This window comes from Rhipicephalus sanguineus, chromosome 5 (assembly GCF_013339695.2).
Source record: "Rhipicephalus sanguineus isolate Rsan-2018 chromosome 5, BIME_Rsan_1.4, whole genome shotgun sequence".
NCBI lineage: Eukaryota > Metazoa > Arthropoda > Arachnida > Ixodida > Ixodidae > Rhipicephalus > Rhipicephalus sanguineus.
In genome coordinates this window covers 18320416-18338208 of record NC_051180.1, presented here as the reverse complement: position 1 = coordinate 18338208, position 17793 = coordinate 18320416, and the positions used below count along the sequence as shown (strand labels likewise).

At 49.3% G+C, this 17793-nt stretch overlaps 1 protein-coding gene across 3 annotated transcripts in view; it reads right to left on the bottom strand.

Annotated features, from left to right (window-relative positions):
• Positions 1-17793, bottom strand: part of LOC119393311 (zinc finger E-box-binding homeobox 1) — a 604428-nt gene that overhangs the window by 12620 nt on the left and 574015 nt on the right. For all 3 annotated transcript variants that reach the window (XM_049416198.1, XM_049416199.1, XM_049416200.1), the window contains exons 4-5: positions 10510-10967; positions 5713-5952 (exon numbers count right to left, since the gene is read on the bottom strand). In XM_049416198.1, coding sequence (XP_049272155.1) covers positions 5713-5952; positions 10510-10967 — 698 coding nt within the window. The remainder of the gene's footprint in view (positions 1-5712; positions 5953-10509; positions 10968-17793) is intronic.

Sequence of the window (17793 nt, the reverse complement as noted above, 5' to 3'; positions counted from 1 at the left end):
TATCTTATATAAGCGCTTTCTATTCAAGCGACCGCTGTGAAGAGAGCAGCGCGCATCTTTAGAGCTACGAGGCGGACTAAAACTACTGAATTAGATTTCAGGTAGCAAGACCAACCATGATGCTCGCTGCTTTGAATGCGTCACGCTTCCCTCGGGGTGCGAGAAACGGCTCTTGGCTGTCGCTACAAGGATCAAGGACGGCCCTCATTATGCGATTATCGCCTCGCAAAAGCGAACAAGGTCGGCATATGTTATTCTCATTTTATCCACGCCATGCATTCAAATCAGTTGGCCCCGGGGAATGCATTCAACACGCCTTCTTCAACGTTGTCAGCTGGTGAAGTACTCACCGACTCCATTGAAGCCCGTTGCGCGCGAGCCTTCAAATAAACAGCGCGCAGTGCAAGCGCAGCCGATGTTACTCTTCACAGCAGCCTCTGTTCAGCGGTGCATACTCAGCAGGTAGGCGGAATAGCTTGACGTGCACATTATTCCTGACTCTGCCGGATGCGTAAGCTCAAGATGCCGCGGCCTTTCGTGAAAGCTCCGTCCACCACGCAGAACCGGTTTGAACAAACCTCAAGTCGACATAGGCCAACCGAGCGTGGAGAGCTCAAAGCAAGCAACAAGAGCGCTGGTCCAAAGAAAAGAACGAGCGGAAGACGAAGAAGAGACGTGAAACGATGGAGGTGCGAGAAAGAGCAGGAGAAACGGAAGGAGGGGCGTCAAGGCGAGCTCCACACGTGTGCAAGCTCTTCTACGTGTACCAAATCTCCTCCCCTGTTCCGCGTCTCAGCCGTCCCACTGCCCCGCACGGGGAAGACGGTGGGAAAACCTGGCGGCACCGCGGTGCACCTATCTCGAGGAAGAAGCATCGTCTAACACCCTGCGCCGCCAAAAGCCCCGGACACAAACGTCGCGACCCAACAAAAACAAGCAGCGGGCACGGCAGTGTGCAACAAAAGACGGCGGCGACATGGCCGGCTGCGAAAAGGAATTCGTGTTTCCCCCCAGCTTGCCTTCCTTCTCGCGTTCTTTTCTGTTTGTCGTGATATGGAAACACGATGGGTATACTGTATTTTTTGTTTTGTTGCGACAAGTGTATACGAAATATTGTAGCTGCGGCGCAGTATAACTCGTATGGACGAAGCTGGAGCTCGTTTTAGAAGTAAGCTGTAACTAAATAGTCGTGAATGCGCGGACAGGTCGATATTTGACAGACAGCAGGGGTGGAATGAGCGCGGAATAATAAATAATATGAACGCTTACTACGCACGACACCTTGATCTCCCCTTAGTAAACCTAATCTGTACCCTCTATATATCCACAAGCATGCGCAGGGTTCTCCGTTAGGGGAGGCCAAGTTTCACAGCAAGTCTGCACATTAAGCAATGACAGGACAGGTCCCACTGAGTAAAGATATGGTGCTGATACCCCCCCTCCGCGCACGGATATGCCTATATGCGTCCCGCTTTGGTGCTCTTTACGACAGAATGCGTCCGTATACTAGCAGGCACGGCTAACTACCATTTTGAAATTGTTCGTGAAGATTTAAAGATTGAGACGATTCATGAAGATAGGTGGAGCAACAGCCAGACCGCGCTTTTAGTAAGCACCTAGAGCGCTGTAAGCCAATCTACCAACCAGCTGGCGACAATGTGGCGGAAGATGCGGCACACCGAAGTTTCTTTCACAGCCAGCCCAACCATACAGCTGATCTGCGGCCCGCCTCCTCGTCGAACTCAACGTCTCCCTTCCCCGAGAGACAGTTGCATGCCCGCAAGGAAAGTACCGCGCCTCGAGGCTGGAGGTATACCCTCTTTTACGAGGGTCTTCTCCGACTGTGGCCAAGATGGGCTCGGCCCGGAGCAAGGCCGCCTGCTGAGTGTTTCCCCTGGGCTGCACCTGCTGGCATGCGGAGATCGTGAACGCCGGCGTTTCCCTTCTTTGCTCTTCATTCTCTTCGCTTCTTCCAAAAACGACGCGTCTGTTTACATGCTGCGTATCCAGAATCCGTGGGACACATTTCGAGTACGAATAGCATACGACACACTTGTGACAGAATAACAGAGAGCTGAGCTAGTTGGTAGGTATTCATGTAAAAGACGGCGTGCAAACACGGGCGCAAGAGAGAAGTCAAGACAACACAAAAGACGGCGCTTGTATTGTCTTGAGGACCTCTCTTGTGTCCGTGTTTGCAAGCCCACTCTTAACATGAACACTTCTGACACCTTCGACATACATGTGACACAAATTTATACCCCCCCCCTTTTTTTTTTCATAAAAAAAAAAAGATTGCTTCACACCAACCCACCCCATCCTCCCTTACAGAGGCGCTCATCCACACACACACGCACCCCCCAAAATCGAATTTCTGGGTAAACCCCTGCTTGTGACGCTTTAAAATATGCAGCTGGGACAGCAAGCAACACTCTGCACAGTTATACCCGAATTTGTTTTGACCTTCTATTCAGCACAGTAGAGCCGAAACATTAATTAAGAGAGAATTACAACAAACACCGACTGCGGTGTCAATTATCACTCTCAGTGCGAACAGTGTATCAGTCCGCTAGCTTTGCGAAAATGCGACAACTGTCTCAATGCCCTTTCTTTCACGAGGGAAATTCTTGAGGAAACCTGGAGGCCTGCAGTTCAAATTCCGTCGTCGGAACAGTTTTAATGTTGCTATTTATTCTATATGTTTCTATTTTAATGTGTCTATTGTTTCTATACGGTCTACATATGTCACTCGCGTGATTGTGTGTGACGTCAGACTGGAAGCTGCATCATCCTCCTGGACGGAAACCGTGGTAGCTAAAGAAAACTCCGGCGCTTCAGAGCCAAACGTGAGACATCGCATTCACACCGAGTCGCTGACGATCGAACTATATAGCTGAGAGAACAGTTGGGACGGTCAGCTGGGCGTGTACATGCCCCAAAATGCAACGTTAGCTGAACGAGTCACTGTGAAAAGCTTTAACCTATACAGGGTAGCACACATGCACCACCAACACCTCTCATCGCTCAAGAAATGGATCCATGTCACGTAAATACGTATAGGTCGTCACCAAATTTTAGTGAAATGTATTCAGCCTCGATGAACAATAAAGTTGTCATCGAAAGATGAAGAACGCTCTCGCGATGCCACTATATATATATATATATATATATATATATAGTGCTCAGTGGTAGAGCATCGGACGCGTTATTCGAAGGTCGCAGGTTCGGTCCCTGCCGGCGGCAAGTCATCTTTTCGTCCACTTTACTTTCTTCACATTTAGGTTCTAAATACTACAGATAACACCCCCTATACTTTCCTTGGCGTTATTGTCTGTTAGTTCTCAATAACATTGTGTCTAACAAAGATAAACGAGCCCTTAGAAAATCATTTCCTTTCCTTCATTCATAGCGAGGGTCTCGTCCTGGCAGACTTAATGCCTTCAGGTAGTATGCGAGGGATTACTGGTCAGCTGCCAGCTCGTAAAAAGATCACGTGCTACGTGACGCCAACAGGCAAAAAAAGAGTGTTCCACACTCGCCGCCATGGCTGCGATTGGCGCTGACTAACACTCCTACGTTTAAATCAACATATATACCCCAAAAAAGTGGACGGGAGGATGACCGCCGCCGTAGCTCAGTGGTAGAGCATCGGACGCGTTATTCGAAGGTCGCAGGTTCGGTCCCTGCCGGCGGCAAGTCATCTTTTCGTCCACTTTACTTTCTTCACATTTAGGTTCTAAATACTACAGATAACACCCCCTATACTTTCCTTGGCGTTATTGTCTGTTAGTTCTCAATAACATTGTGTCTAACAAAGATAAACGAGCCCTTAGAAAATCATTTCCTTTCCTATATATATATATATATATATATATAGCGCATCCACGGTATCAAAGACTACTGACGAACAGCCTGCGTAATTTTGTTGGTTTTCTTTCACGGGGCGTAACAACGTAAGCATCTGTTGCGCTGCTGTATTTTCCAGTGCCGTCTTTTATTACTGCTTGTTTTCTCTACCGCCGACGGCGCTTGCAGTAACAGAAAACGTATACACAATTTTCTCGAGAAGAACCATCCGGAATCGATTGCAACGAAGCCTGGCGTCTTCAAAAAGGGCGCACACGGAACGCTCACGGGAACCACACAGTTGGAACTTTGTGCACCAAGGAGGTGAGCCTGCCGGCAATATCGTGGGTATCGGCAATCTTATCCCCTTAATTCAGTGCGGCGGATGGTAAAGAAGCCAGCTGGAATATGCCGGCAGGTTGGTTCACAACGTGGACCGCACACACCGGCGTGTTTGGCGGAGTCTCTGCGAGATAGTCACGACAAAGCCAACAGCGGTGGCGAGGCGAGGAACCGCTTAATCTTACCCAGCGCAACATACGACACGTATACAAGAAAGAAGCACACGCGCACGCCGCTGTAACACCATTTGTTTTGAGACACACCGGAGAAGGAAACACTCGAAATCCCGTAAATGCGCGCCGCCGTCCCATCTGGTAAAACTTAGCGGGAGCTTCCGCGCCACGCCTGTCGCCGCCGTTCCATTTTGCGACTGCGGGTGGCTGTCTTCGAGGCTCACGCCACAAGCGATGTCTTCCTTTCTTTCTCTTTTTTTTTTTCGGTGCGAAGAAGGGCCGACCGCGAAAGACAGAAGGTTCGTTCAGTGAAAGCAGGCGGTGGCGAGAAAGCGACACCCCTCGCCTTTCCTCCCGTGCTGTCGAGCAGCCTGCGGCTCACGGCAGCAGCAGAGAGGCCGCGCACCAGGTTTAAACGACCGCATCGGGGTGGTCTGCTCCATGCAGCCGTGTACTACAATGATGCGCGTGCCTCTGTGTATGTGCATGAGCGTGTGTTGGTGGTGAGCATCCGAGAGGTACAGACAAATTATATAACGGACAGGGTGTTCGAGACGCTGCGATGTTCGTATCGGGCGCGATTAGGGGGCCAGCAGCGGGCACCTGCTTGAGTGAATGGAGCCGATAACGAAGACTGTGCACGTGCTGCCTGCATCCGCACCACCCTGTCCTGTGTATTTCGGCTTTGTAGGTGTCTGTTCTACGCTTAATATTTCCCAGAAGCTCTGCACCATCTTGCCCAGTACAAGTTTTGCTGAGCAGCATCGCCCTTCTGCACAGGTGTAAGCGCTTATGTCTAAATAGCGTCCTGCATCGATGAAGTACGCAGTGAGGCGCTGCCAAGTAAACAAAACAAAAACAGGCATATATCACCAAGTGCGTCGTTTTGATAGTCGGAAATATTCATTATTTGCAGGAAGATGAACAACGCAAAACTTTCGCTGAATTCGTACAGTTTTTTCAGGTTCAAATACAGGTTTCAAATACAGGGAGATGGAAATTCTTGTGACGTAAATGTGACATCATTGCGCATTAATGACGCGAGTGGGGCGCCACATCGTACAGTTTTTAAGTGCGACTGCAGACTGTACATAGAACAAAGTACGACTGATTTTGCCCAGCAACAACCGACACTACCTCGGCAAATTAACGAAGAAAGTTTCAATACGCTACTCTGTCAGTTTAGGCTGATTTAGCGGTGCTATTAATTTATGTGGATGCATTCACGAATAAGTTTCTGATTTTATTTGAAGATAACAGCACGCAGGCCAGTGGTGTGCATCATGCCACTTGACTTTCCATTGCCTTGACAACATCCATCGCAGTATATAATAGTGAAATAGGTGGTTACCTTGAGGTTGACGATGAGGCACTTCTTGCTCGTCATGTGTGATGAGTAGGAGCCCGAGTGCGAGAACCGCTTTTGGCAGTGGGGGCACTCGAACGGCTTCTCGCCGCTGTGGATGCGAATGTGTTCCTTCAGGTGATGCTTGAACTTGAACGCCTTGCCGCACGACGGCTCGGGGCACTTGAACTTGCGCAACGCCGCGTTCTCATCCGCGCTTGGCTGGACGGGCGCCTGGGGACGCGGCTGCATTGAAAACATCGAGAACGGCGCTGTTGTATAAGGGCGATACGCGTCGGGTGACCCAAACACCACCTAAAGCAACACCTCCTCTATTTTTGGAAAGATAGAGGAGGCGCTGCCCAGAGCATATATTTGCACCTCTGCCCTTAGCAATCGTCAAGGTCTGCTGATATGCAGACAAAATATAACTGGGTCCACCCGTCCTTGCGTTCTATTTTAATAGCAAATTTTAGTACTTCGTACGAAGCGCCCGTAACTGCATGCGTTGCGTACGTATATAAGAACGCTGTGTTTTGCATATAGCGCGCAGAACTTCTGCTCATGCGAACTATGTGAAACGCAGTGTTCTCATATATATAGATACGCAACGCCGTTACGGACGCTGTGCACGCAGTACTAAAACTCGCTAATAATATTTCCCCGTTATCTTCTGTTCGACAGCTGCAAGAGCACAAACGAACGCAAGGGCTTGCGTATATATGTGCAAGCACCTTGGGGGCCCCGCACTAAAACTCGCTGATTGCCATGCATGCGAAAGGACTTTATTACGAAGACGAAAACATGGGAGAGAGATGCGCATGGTGCGAGACTTCTCTAGCACTTCGTATTGAATGAAGGGGTGAAGGCTTTATTTAACACTATATACAGTCACGCTTCATAAAATGTGTCAACTTGCTTTTTTTAATATTTAAATGGGGACCGCCCGAACAGATTCATATACCGTCGCGCCCGCGTTTAGAGCAAGCATACATACAATCTCTGGAACTATACAATGAAACCTCGGTGATACGATCACAGCTCATACGAATTTCGGGGTGATACGAATTTTTCGTTGGTCCCGGCCAAGGCCCATGGGCCTGCAATGTAATGGAGTACGCGTTGTTGTAAACCGATTTTCACCCAGCGACGTTTGATACGAACGTACGCTACCGCCCAGGTACGAAGAGGTGCTGTCCGCGCTGTCGCGGAAGACGCGGCAAGCACGTGCGAGCGCGGGAACGCAAGCGTGGGCACGCGCGCCGCACCGCCAAATCAGCAGAATCATTAGAAAAGCATTTTTCTTACGGTCAGAATAAACCTTCAGAGACGCGTCACGGCCTCCGAGATTGTGTGCGCGAATCTTTGAGGCTCTTATGTGCCTCCGTGTGCCTTCGCGTTTAGATTATAGAGGACATTAGCGCCGTGCTTTTTTTTTTCTAACGCGAGGACGCGGGCTGCTGTCGTTGTATTGTGTTTACACGTGCCTGCCTCGATGCATCAGACATCCTATGAAAGGTGGACGAGGACCGAAAGAAGCCGAGGACGGTCTTGGCGAAGGAGTCAGGCCTCACAACGTCAACGTGCACGACAGTTGAGGTCGCACTTATGTGGGCACGGCCGTAAATCTCCAAAAAAAAAAAAAAAAACATCTCCAACACCTCCGCGATAACAAAATAATAACACAGGACCGCGGTTCTGTAATTTTGTGGCCTTGGTCTATCGTGTCAAAGCGCTTCTTCCGTTACTTTCGCTGCAGTACTCCCGTGTCATGCAAAAAAGCATTCTAAAACTTGGAAGGGGCTACTGCTGTCGCGGGTCACAACGCATCTGGTTCATTAATTAAATGCGCGCGTACAGGCCGTATATTTACGAGTGCTGGTATGATTGCCGACATCTAAAAACTTAAATGACAATCATTCAGGGTTCTTCCTGACGTTGTTGCGGCCCTGAAAAACAATAAATGAAAATATACACCAGCGTTCTTTTGTCGCATGCTAATTTTCTATGCTTTCTGGTGTTACAAATTTCGGATGATACGAATATTTTTGGTGGTCCCGTGAGATTCGTATCACCGAGGTTTCACTGCGTTATCACCTGTCGGAGCGGCAGAGGGTTTGCTCCATAGAGAGGTTGAAATGATACGGGGATGTATCATGCCATCCTGCATACATACGGTGTTTCGGAATTATTCGGCTCGTCATGGTGGTAAGCGATAGAAAGCTCACTGACGATGCGCGAGCGCGCAGTGCAAGTATGACGACGTTTGTGACTTTATAAACAAAAGCGGTCTGTTCCCGGCGAAGCTTTACGAATTAGTATACCTGCTGCACGTGAGATCTTCTATATTATGTTTTCAAAATGTAGAATATGCGATACGCGCTTTCACTACACGCCAAAAGAACTCGCAGCATCTTTCCTGCAGACATTCGGGATGCTAGTAATAAGCCGCGATGTATAGAGAACCCACAACCCGTTCGATTGAGCTGTATATATGGTATAGTTTTCATGCTGGAAACTCAAGCTTCCAACACTCCCGGGCACGCAAAGGTGCCCCTATATTCATGCTGTGCATGCAATCGGCAATACATAAAGCTACAAAACATCGTTTTGTTTTGTTTATCAAGCGACGTATACTCTCGCTCGATCAATCTGAAAGGAGCTAATTTCAGGGCCCGTTAATTGGCTGAACAGTCAGACAGATTGCTTGTCGATCGCTAGCTCCTCTGAGGTGGCCCACGTATACCATCACGCAAACGTGCTGTTATCCTTGAAAGTTATCGTTCGAGAATATACGACTATTTCGCAACGCACATATACATACGGGGTATATGCACATGGCTTGTCCACCAAATGAGCGCTGAGTCGTCCTTGAACGACAACGAAGAAGTGCGAGCAGGGAAATAAAAAAAAAAGGCACCACACTTGGCGCGGCACACGCGCGGTCCCTGCCCCAGAAGGATATGGCATTACAAAAGGGGTGAAATCACTTCCTTTCTCGATCCTCCTCCTGCGGAGGGCGAGCAATCAGAGCCACCGCGCGCTGTCTGCGTTGTTCAGGCCGCACCGAGACCCGCAGGAAGTCGAGTCAGGCGCGTAAACAGGTCGCGCTCGATAGCGCCGGCAACCGCGTCGACTCGACCCAACAACGTGTACCGTCGCGCAAGGCGCTGCGAAACCTTTAAGAAAGAAAGCCCAGCGAAACGAGGAACTGTTGTTTCCTCCTATGTGCGTCTCATGAGCGACTGTGCTCGAAGTGAGCTATTTCGAGCGCCTGCATGGTGTGGTCTGCGCGCGCTGGAGGCCTGATGTACAACTTGTTCGTTGACTCTGGCGAGTCGCTAAGCGGTGTTGTTTGTAGACGTTGAAATAAGACCTCGTGCCCTCTTGCAGCGACAGTCATATAAAATGCGTGAATTAACGGGGTGTGAAATAAGCTAAATATCGACACGGCCGCTTCAGTAATGAAACCGAGTCTATTGTTACGAAGGCCAGTGTGCGCAGAACGTGCCATTGCGAAGGCCTTCAAGGGGTAACAAATCTTTCGTACCAAACACACTCTGAAATACTGCTCTAGAGCTCGGTCAAAAATTGAGACAACATCTTGCGAAATGCTTGCGCCATGTTCCTTGGCGTCGTTTCATCACTTGCTTCATCATCCACTCTCACCTTAACGAAACTACACAGTTTCGATCCTTTACAATTTCTTGACTATAACTTGGGCAGCTTATTGGTTTAGAGAAGTAGACGTCTCCCGTGATGACAACTTTAGTTGCCATAATCCTTCGTTCTTGCTGTTCGTCATTGCATCCCTTTACGATAAGGCTTCAAGTTTGTCACGCAACAATATCCCTCCCCTGTATTCTTGCTTTTCTCCAAAGTTGGCTTACACTCGTGAACAACTGAAATGCGAGCAGTTTAAGGTTAACTAAAGCGCACTCTTTCCTATATTTATTTTCGCCAGTATACATACTATCAGCATGACTTCGCTTGTATTTTGAGGCGCAAACGATCATCCGCAATACCATAATTAGCGATGCAAGTTTTCTTGAGTAATCATTCGCGAAAGCTATAGCCATTCCTAATTTATTATTCGCGTTTCATTTTTCCGTCACTGTAGACTACTCCTGCGTCCCGGTTTTCCAGTATAGTACAGGGAGATTTAGATATTCGTATCAAAACGTGTTCTGGATACCCAGAGCTACTATCGGCGTCAAATGAAACCCGAACAGCGGCAAGCTTTCGCAGTAATACAGTGCGCGCCGTCCAGTTATCACCATGGACAGGCGTGCATATGCGCAGTGCGGCAAAACTGGATGCGCACGCCTAATCTGGAGGGCGTGCACTGTACCACTGCGAATGCTTGCCGCTGTTCGGGTTTCATTTGACGCCGATAGTATACATATGTGCACACAAAGCCTCATACCCTATTTGCGTTCTTTTTGGTTCGTGACCCATAACTTAGGATATACGCAAAAGCGAAATCTCGCTAATTTGTATAATGGTATATATCTTGTGCTTTTTATGTGTGTCTGCAAAGGAGTGCATTTTTTGTGTGTAAAATTGGGCAGTATTTTACTGTACTCCTGTATGTTCATTGCAATATGTATTCTTGAAATGTGTTGATGTACTGTATCGCAGCTGTGATCGCCAATGAGGGGGCATGCGGCTTCGTCGATCTGTCTGAATGACAACTTATTTTCTCCCACCCCTTCGCATCATTACGTTGTATTGATGCGAAAATAAGCGTCATTGTCATAATACACTCACGGACGAGAAAAAGCAGCCATCTTTCTCGCTCACCTGCGTGCCAGGAACGGCAGCGGTGTGCATCAGGTCGTGCTTCTCCAGGTGTTCCTTTTTGGAGAAGGTCACGTTGCACTTGGCGCAGGTGAAGACGGCCATGCCGACCACGGGCCCGTTGCTCGGGGGACGCGGCGCGGACGACTCGTCGCTCGGCTCTTCCTTCTTGACGGTCATCGATGACAACTCGTAGCCGGGCTCCTTCTTCACGGCCACCGACGAGTCATCCGACTGCCTCGAGGGGTGCGCGCAGAGCACGTGGTCCCTGAGCTGCGCCGCCGCGCTCACCCCCGTGAAGCTGTGCGTGCAGTGGGCGCAGTGCAGGACCATGCTCTCTTCCAACATGGCTGGGCTGGTGTCGCTAGTGCTGATGCTGGTGCCGTCGCCGCCTGCGGCGACGGCCACGGGGCTCGCGCGGCTCGCCGACTCCTCGTCGGCACGGCAGTTCGAGGCCAACCCTGCACAAAGCGGAGGCCGAAACAGAAATCTGTTTAAGCATCTCATAGCATAGCCAGAGAGAGAAAGGGCGAACGCAGTCAGAACGAAATTGAAGGAGGTTAACCATGCATGGGCGTCGGCAGCATTTTATCTTGGGGAGTGCAAAGCCGTGTTTCATCACGGCGGGGGGAGGGGGAGCGCTGGTGTGGCTTCTGTGCGTGGGGGCCGGTGGGGGGGAGGGGGGCGGCAAGTGCCCCTTGAACACCCCCTGCCGACGCCCATGTTGGCCAGTCCCTAGATGTTTCCATTTTTGCTTAAGTACCGACAACTCCCTCTTCTCCCGACCCTCTCTCATGCGCAGCCGGCACCTGCCGCCGTGTTCTAAGCTTCCTAACTTGGAAGATTTACAAAGCCACGTGCGTCTCAATACATTAGCCACGCATCTTTCAGCGGACAATACGCGAACTCGACGCGCCTTTCTCCTCCAGCTAGTCTCTCGTTATCAGTGAGTGGGGCGCGCGTTCCAACAGGTGCTGAAAAAGCGTTAGGAAAAACATGGATACCGAAAACGAGCGTTAGCCAATGAGATTCGTCGGTGGCGCTTCAATGGTTGTCGGTACTTAGCAAGGAAGAGCAAAAAATCTAGGGACTTTAGCCAGGCTGAGCCCAGCTAGTTACCCCGAACTATGGAAAGAGGACTGACAGATTAGGAGGAGGAGAGAAATTCACATTTTGGGTAGACACACGTATGTATATAGTTAGAACGATGTATTCATCATTATTTATTTTTCTTTCACCAGAACAGGGCGAAACAGAACGCTTATATTTCCCTTTCGCCGTTTGCAGATATATAAGCGATTGACATGAAGTACCACTTCTGACCGTGCTAGTGGTGGTGCGTCAACATGGCGGCTACAACAGTGTCACAGTGCGAGTTCCAGAAAGATTCTAATTTACACTGCCGCAGGCGTAAATGAGTACACACGCACAGAAAGGCACATTTCTAGAACACACCACGCAACACATACAGCGCTTTTCCGCGTGCCCTCGTTCGCAGCCGCGTATACACAGCCCATGTATCCCAGCAGCCCACACGCGCGGGGTTTTTAAATATGCGCTTCACTGATTTCGTCATTGGCTTCATTGACTTCAGCGTACGAAACGTCAACGTATTCTGGAAAAAAAAAAAAAGAAACGCAACTGACTTTCTAGAACCGGTTAACAGGAATTTTAGCTTGAGCCTAAATGGATGTCGCAGTGGGTCTAACGCCATCTGGTGCACGCCCGAGAACACGAACGATAGAATCAAAACAAAACTACATACAGGGTCAAAAGCTCTTCCACGTCGAAGTGCATGAGAAGTTCCAGGGAAACACTGCGCGTATAAGAGACCCGATAGCAAGGAAACAACAAAGGAAACAGGCGCTGCAGTTAGTTGGCAGGACGGGGTGACTCCTTACGGCGCATGCGTTCGCAAGCTTGGCAACGATGAAGATATACGGGGGTTTCCGCGGCACGGGAAGGTCGGGCGCCGGCGCTTCCCGCTAGTCAATCTCACATGCCACCTCTCGGCGTGCATGAATCACGTGTGTCTGGCGCGTATATGTATAGCCTATGCGAGAACGAAGATCGCAGCCGTCAATACACATAGCCGCCAGAATTCCCCACACTCGCCTCCGGCTTCCTTCGACTGCTCCACTATCATATACCCCACAGTAGCCGAGACAAGGAAGAGGTCGCCACGATATACGCGAACCGCATCTAAGCAAAAAGGTCGCTAAGTAAAAGCTCGAAGGAAGTGCAGGAAGTCAGAACTCCATGCTGCGAAAAAGCGTAGCGCGATACGACACCACATCGGCTCACTTGTAAAAAAAAAAAAAAAAAAAAGAGCTTAGACAAGCAGTATACTAACTCGTCGTGTTTTCTTTTTTTTACCTTTTTTTATCACAATCATGTCGTGGTGTTCGGACGTAAAACCCCAGAAATCATTGTTGTTAAGCGAGACAATGCACGAAAGCGGCTATATGACTTGCAATGAACAGTCAGCGTCAAAAGTTTAGGGACCACGAGACGCACGAAAAAGCTGAATATTCCCGCTGATTCGGCAGGCCGCCTTGGGTTTAGATTCCCGGCCTGTTCTAAAATGCGTTAACAACATGCACTGTGCAGCTCGACCGAATGCAGTCACATATTGCTTGGAAATTCAAAGTTTTTCACAGACCGAGTGGCCTCTATAAACTTTTTACGCCGACTGTACATATGCGGCCAGCATTGGCAATTCGGCCCAAACTACTTAATACAAATTAAATAACAGACGCTTTCTTTCTGTGACGGTACCCCTAACATGCGTAACAACGAAGGAGGCGGCGATGTCGGGTAATAGTAATGCTGTGGCCCAGCAACAAAAGCTGGGTAACCATAAACGGGTACCTCGAGTAGCGCATTTGCTCGGAATGACGCTTCTAGTGCGGAAACCTAAAGAAAAAAAGAGTCGTGCCTCGTTACAATACCTTCAACACCACTGGGGGAACGTGCGCGACCGGCAGTCATGGTTTCTCCGTGGGCCGCAACGAGTGTCGCGAGTGGCGACCTGTCGACGTATAAGAGGGGAACGGAGAGCCCGCAGGGCAAGCTCAGGAGGCGGGTAGCAACTGACCAGGGTGCTCTTATAGGCTCAACTTTTAACCAGTGCGGTTGACTTATCGACGGACACGTACGCGTATATACCGCGTCGGGAAATGAGCCGATAGAGAGGAGGTCGGTGAGAACTGAAGAACCATAGTATCACCGCGCAGAGGTCGCCCTATCTCGCCTTCTGACTTCGCCCTAAAGGAATGCAGGGTTAAAATACCGGGGTGCACTGACGCGGACAGTGCACACCGAGATACAGATACCGCGGAAACTCAGCGTCTCGGAAGATACGATGCACCGAAGCCCTTTGCCGCAGTGCCGCGTGCAAGGTCGGCATTGTCCTAAACAGCTGGTGGGTTCGAAGGGCACTCGCGTCCATAGCGACCAGGGACAAAAGGCAGGGACCTGGAGGACCAGCTGACGAAGCTGACAAGATACAGATGTTGTGAAGCGATGTATGTTTGTTTGTAGAGCTCGAGAAGTGACTAGACAGACTGCGCGCCTGCGTGACACGGTGAGTCTAAGAGGCGCCAATGTCAGCGAGTATCAAAGCGTGATTAACGTTGTCGGCGGATATTTGTTTTAAAAAGCAAGGAAGCCTACGAAAGCGTATCGCAATGACCTCATCCTGACTATAGCCGATACTGGCTGCAGCGATGATAGAACAATCACGTTTTTACAGGAAGAAGGTCCAAACTTGTCATTTGTTACATAAAGGAGAGAGAGAGCACTCGACATGTCGAGCCGTGCTCCCGCAAACGTTGCAGAAATGGTGCGTCTTCCTTTTTCAACAAACCACAACTTCAGTGCGGTCATTTTGGACGCATATATGCCAATTATAAGGTTGAATAACTGTAAGGTACAGTCGCTAAGTGTACACCACGCAATACCTTTTCCCTGTTTGACCCACCGTGGTATCTTAGCGGCTAAGGCGCTGTGTTGCTCAGCCAGAGGATGCGGGCTCAATTTCCGGTCACGGCGCCATGGCCGGGAATCGAACCCGCGCTTAGACTACGGTACACGTCTTAAAAACCTTCAGGTGATCAAAATCGATTCAGAGTCCCCATCAGAATCGATTCAGAGTCCCCAACTACGGCGTGTTAGGTAATATTGTTCTGGTATACGTGTAAAAACCGCAGAGTTTTAACCGTCCCTTTGTGCGAAGCAATCACGTATTCGTACATAGAAGACATGTACCAAAGGTTGTCCTTCGGCGCGCATGCATGCAAACAACCCGGTTTTATCAGTCAAGCATGCAGGCGGTAGAACGACCTAGCGAGTCCGCCTGCGCTGTTTTCGAAGCCTTAACGACAGTTGTCTTCGAGGCAAACAAATAACAAAGATATGATAGCCACGGACTTACAGACGAAACGTATAGAGCCTCGACTTTCCTGGAGCCTGCTGCTTTCGCAGAAGCCAAATATGCACCAAGGCTTGCAGCAAGCTGAGACCCGTCCACTTGGTACTCTGAATCAGGCAGCAATGAATTACTGAAACACGCATCTTGAACTTGAAGTGGCCACGACACCACACGAACACGGTTACCTGCTATAATCCTGCTTGTTGTAATGAGATAAGCCAGCTAGCGCGCCAGTCTATTTCTGTAGTCAAATGAACTCTCCATACTAATCACAATTCTCATTGAAGCCACAGCCACACACAAGGTGCATTAGAGCCAGCGATATGCATCTCGTTCTTTATCTCTATCACGACGCGAGCTCGCCTTTTCTGCCCCCATTTCTCGCCTATCGCACTATTCTTCGCGGATCCCCGCAAAGAAGCGTGGTAATCCTGCCTGAGCACTTAACCGCTTTAGCACGAAAAATGGCCCAACCCGGACAGGTATAAATAGCTTGCATGTGACGTCATGGACGCAGCGTCTAAACGTATGTACTGACGCTCCGAGATGGCGGCTTTGATGACAAACAAGTTGTGATCAAGACGTGGCAGGAACGCCTCCGTGCGTGAATAAATGACCTGCATGCGATGTTTCCATAACCTTAACGTCGAATCACAAGCTTCGCGTCCCCCCATGCTGGCGCTCCAATACGGCGGTTTCAGTGACGTCACTGCAATCCCCTCACCCAAGTTTCTGGCTCGTTCTCCTATTCATCAAGAAAGTGTCGATTTATAGCATGATATAGAGTCAATTTCCGACTTTTCAATCACGTCGAAAAACCCGGACGAAATAAATATTCGGAAATTAATGAACACACGGCGATTAGCTAACTACTCGCGGCTCGCGTTGTTCGAAAAAAAAAAAAAAAAAACTGGGTTTAGACTTTCATCGGAGTGATGCACGTTTTCAAGACCGAGAGATCATATATGTACCCGAGAAAAATTGTGGTTTGGGCTAGTTGGTTTCAATTTACAACGACATTTCTGTCGCGTTTCGTTTTCTTTTTTTTTTTTTGCGAGATGCATGCAGCGCTGTATCGTATCGCGACGGGCGCCATTGTGGACCCTTGCACGTATATAGCTCAAAGAGAAGCGCTGCTGAAGGATGCCAGGCAGATTATCAACATTGCACATAAAGACATAGGCACCGCGAAGACAGGAAATAGTGCCGAACACGAATCCTGACAACTGCACGCAAGTCGTTCTTGAAGGTTCCTTGTACAGACAAATGCACGATAGGGAACACTTCATTTCACAAAAAAGAGGGGAGATAAGAGACGAAGCGCTCTTCGCCTTGAGACTCCTTGTTGGGATGTCTTCTCATCAAGTGCGATACAGCGGAACAGTCAAAATGGCGATGTAAATAGCGTAAGCATTATGATAAAATTCACCGGAAATTGACAGTAATATTGTTATCTCCGTTTTGACAGGGTTGTGCTTGCCGCACTACGGTACTCCGTGCATTCTAACAACTCCTATTTCTCAACCATAGTGTGGGGGTATTCGAAGCTATCTGATGAAGGACCGAACATCGTCTTGTTCGACTCAGCCCTCGAAACGTTCTGAACCGAACGTGTATAACTATAGTGTATATATATATCACGATGACTTTTATCCCGGTCATTAATAACATAACGCGCTTGCAGGACGTTGCGTATAGTTCTTCGAAAATTCCTCAACACGTGGACAACCGGCATTTCGCCCCACCTCACTCCAGTGAAGGTGCACGAACACCACAAATACTTTTCAAAACACGACAGCCACGCCTCAAAGTCACCCCCCCCCCCCCCCCCCCCCCCCCAGCATACGCATGGCGACCGGGGGACCTGTCATTCGGGGACATAGTTTCCCTGGAATGGCGAAAGGAAAAAACACTGATTGCAGGAGAGAACTTTAGAAGTCCATCCCACTTCCTCCTCAAAGGAGGATGCACAAAAGCTTGCGCTGATGGGCGCGCACTCCATACTGACGTCATGAGCCGGACAGCCGCTGACCGCAAATTCAGATAATATTGCCGCGTGCATGAGCGGAGCTATTTCTTTAATGCGGAGGCGATCGGCTGCAGCGCTTCGGTCGTCTGGACATGGCCTCCCCGGGCTTCTTAAGTTGTATCCGACTGTTGAGGAGGCTAAGAACTTTGTGAACGAGAGTACTTGAGTAGAGAAAGAAACTTGCAGGAAAGCCTACTTACACCTTTCTGCGAATCGTCAGTTCGCCATACATTTTCTTCGCAACAGGATAGAAAGTTGGGCTACAAATGCATCGATGAAGCAGCGCGAAAAGACGAAGAAAAGGAAGGCAGGGCTCGTCATGTGTACTTCTGCCTCCTTTGTCCACGCCTTTTCGCACAGCTTCAACGATGCACTTTCTTCGCAGGTGCGTACATAATATACATGCCAGGTACATGCCAGGTGCACGTCTCTTGGAGGCGAGAAGTACGCATCTTGCCAGCCTTAGAGCGGAGAGAATCTACTCAGGCTTAGTTACACGTAAAAAAGGGGGGCTCGCCGAGTGTTGTGGGAAAGGCCCTAATGTGTTGGGATCGTTGCCTCGCTACAAAGGGAGGTCGACGAGAGTTAAAATACAATTACCCCAAGAGCGGGAGAACCGGTCCACCAAAAAAAAAAAGTGTGTGTGTGTGTGTGTGCGGGAGGGGGGGGGGGTGATTTTCCTGTAAATTGCTAAAAGGACGCAGTTTTATTGTGGTAAATGCGATGGGCACTTAACTCTCAAGAAGAAGAGAAAGGAGCGTCGGCCGGTGGATACACATAGCGTGTCTACCTCTTTAGCTCACACGAGCTAAAGAGGTAGACCACC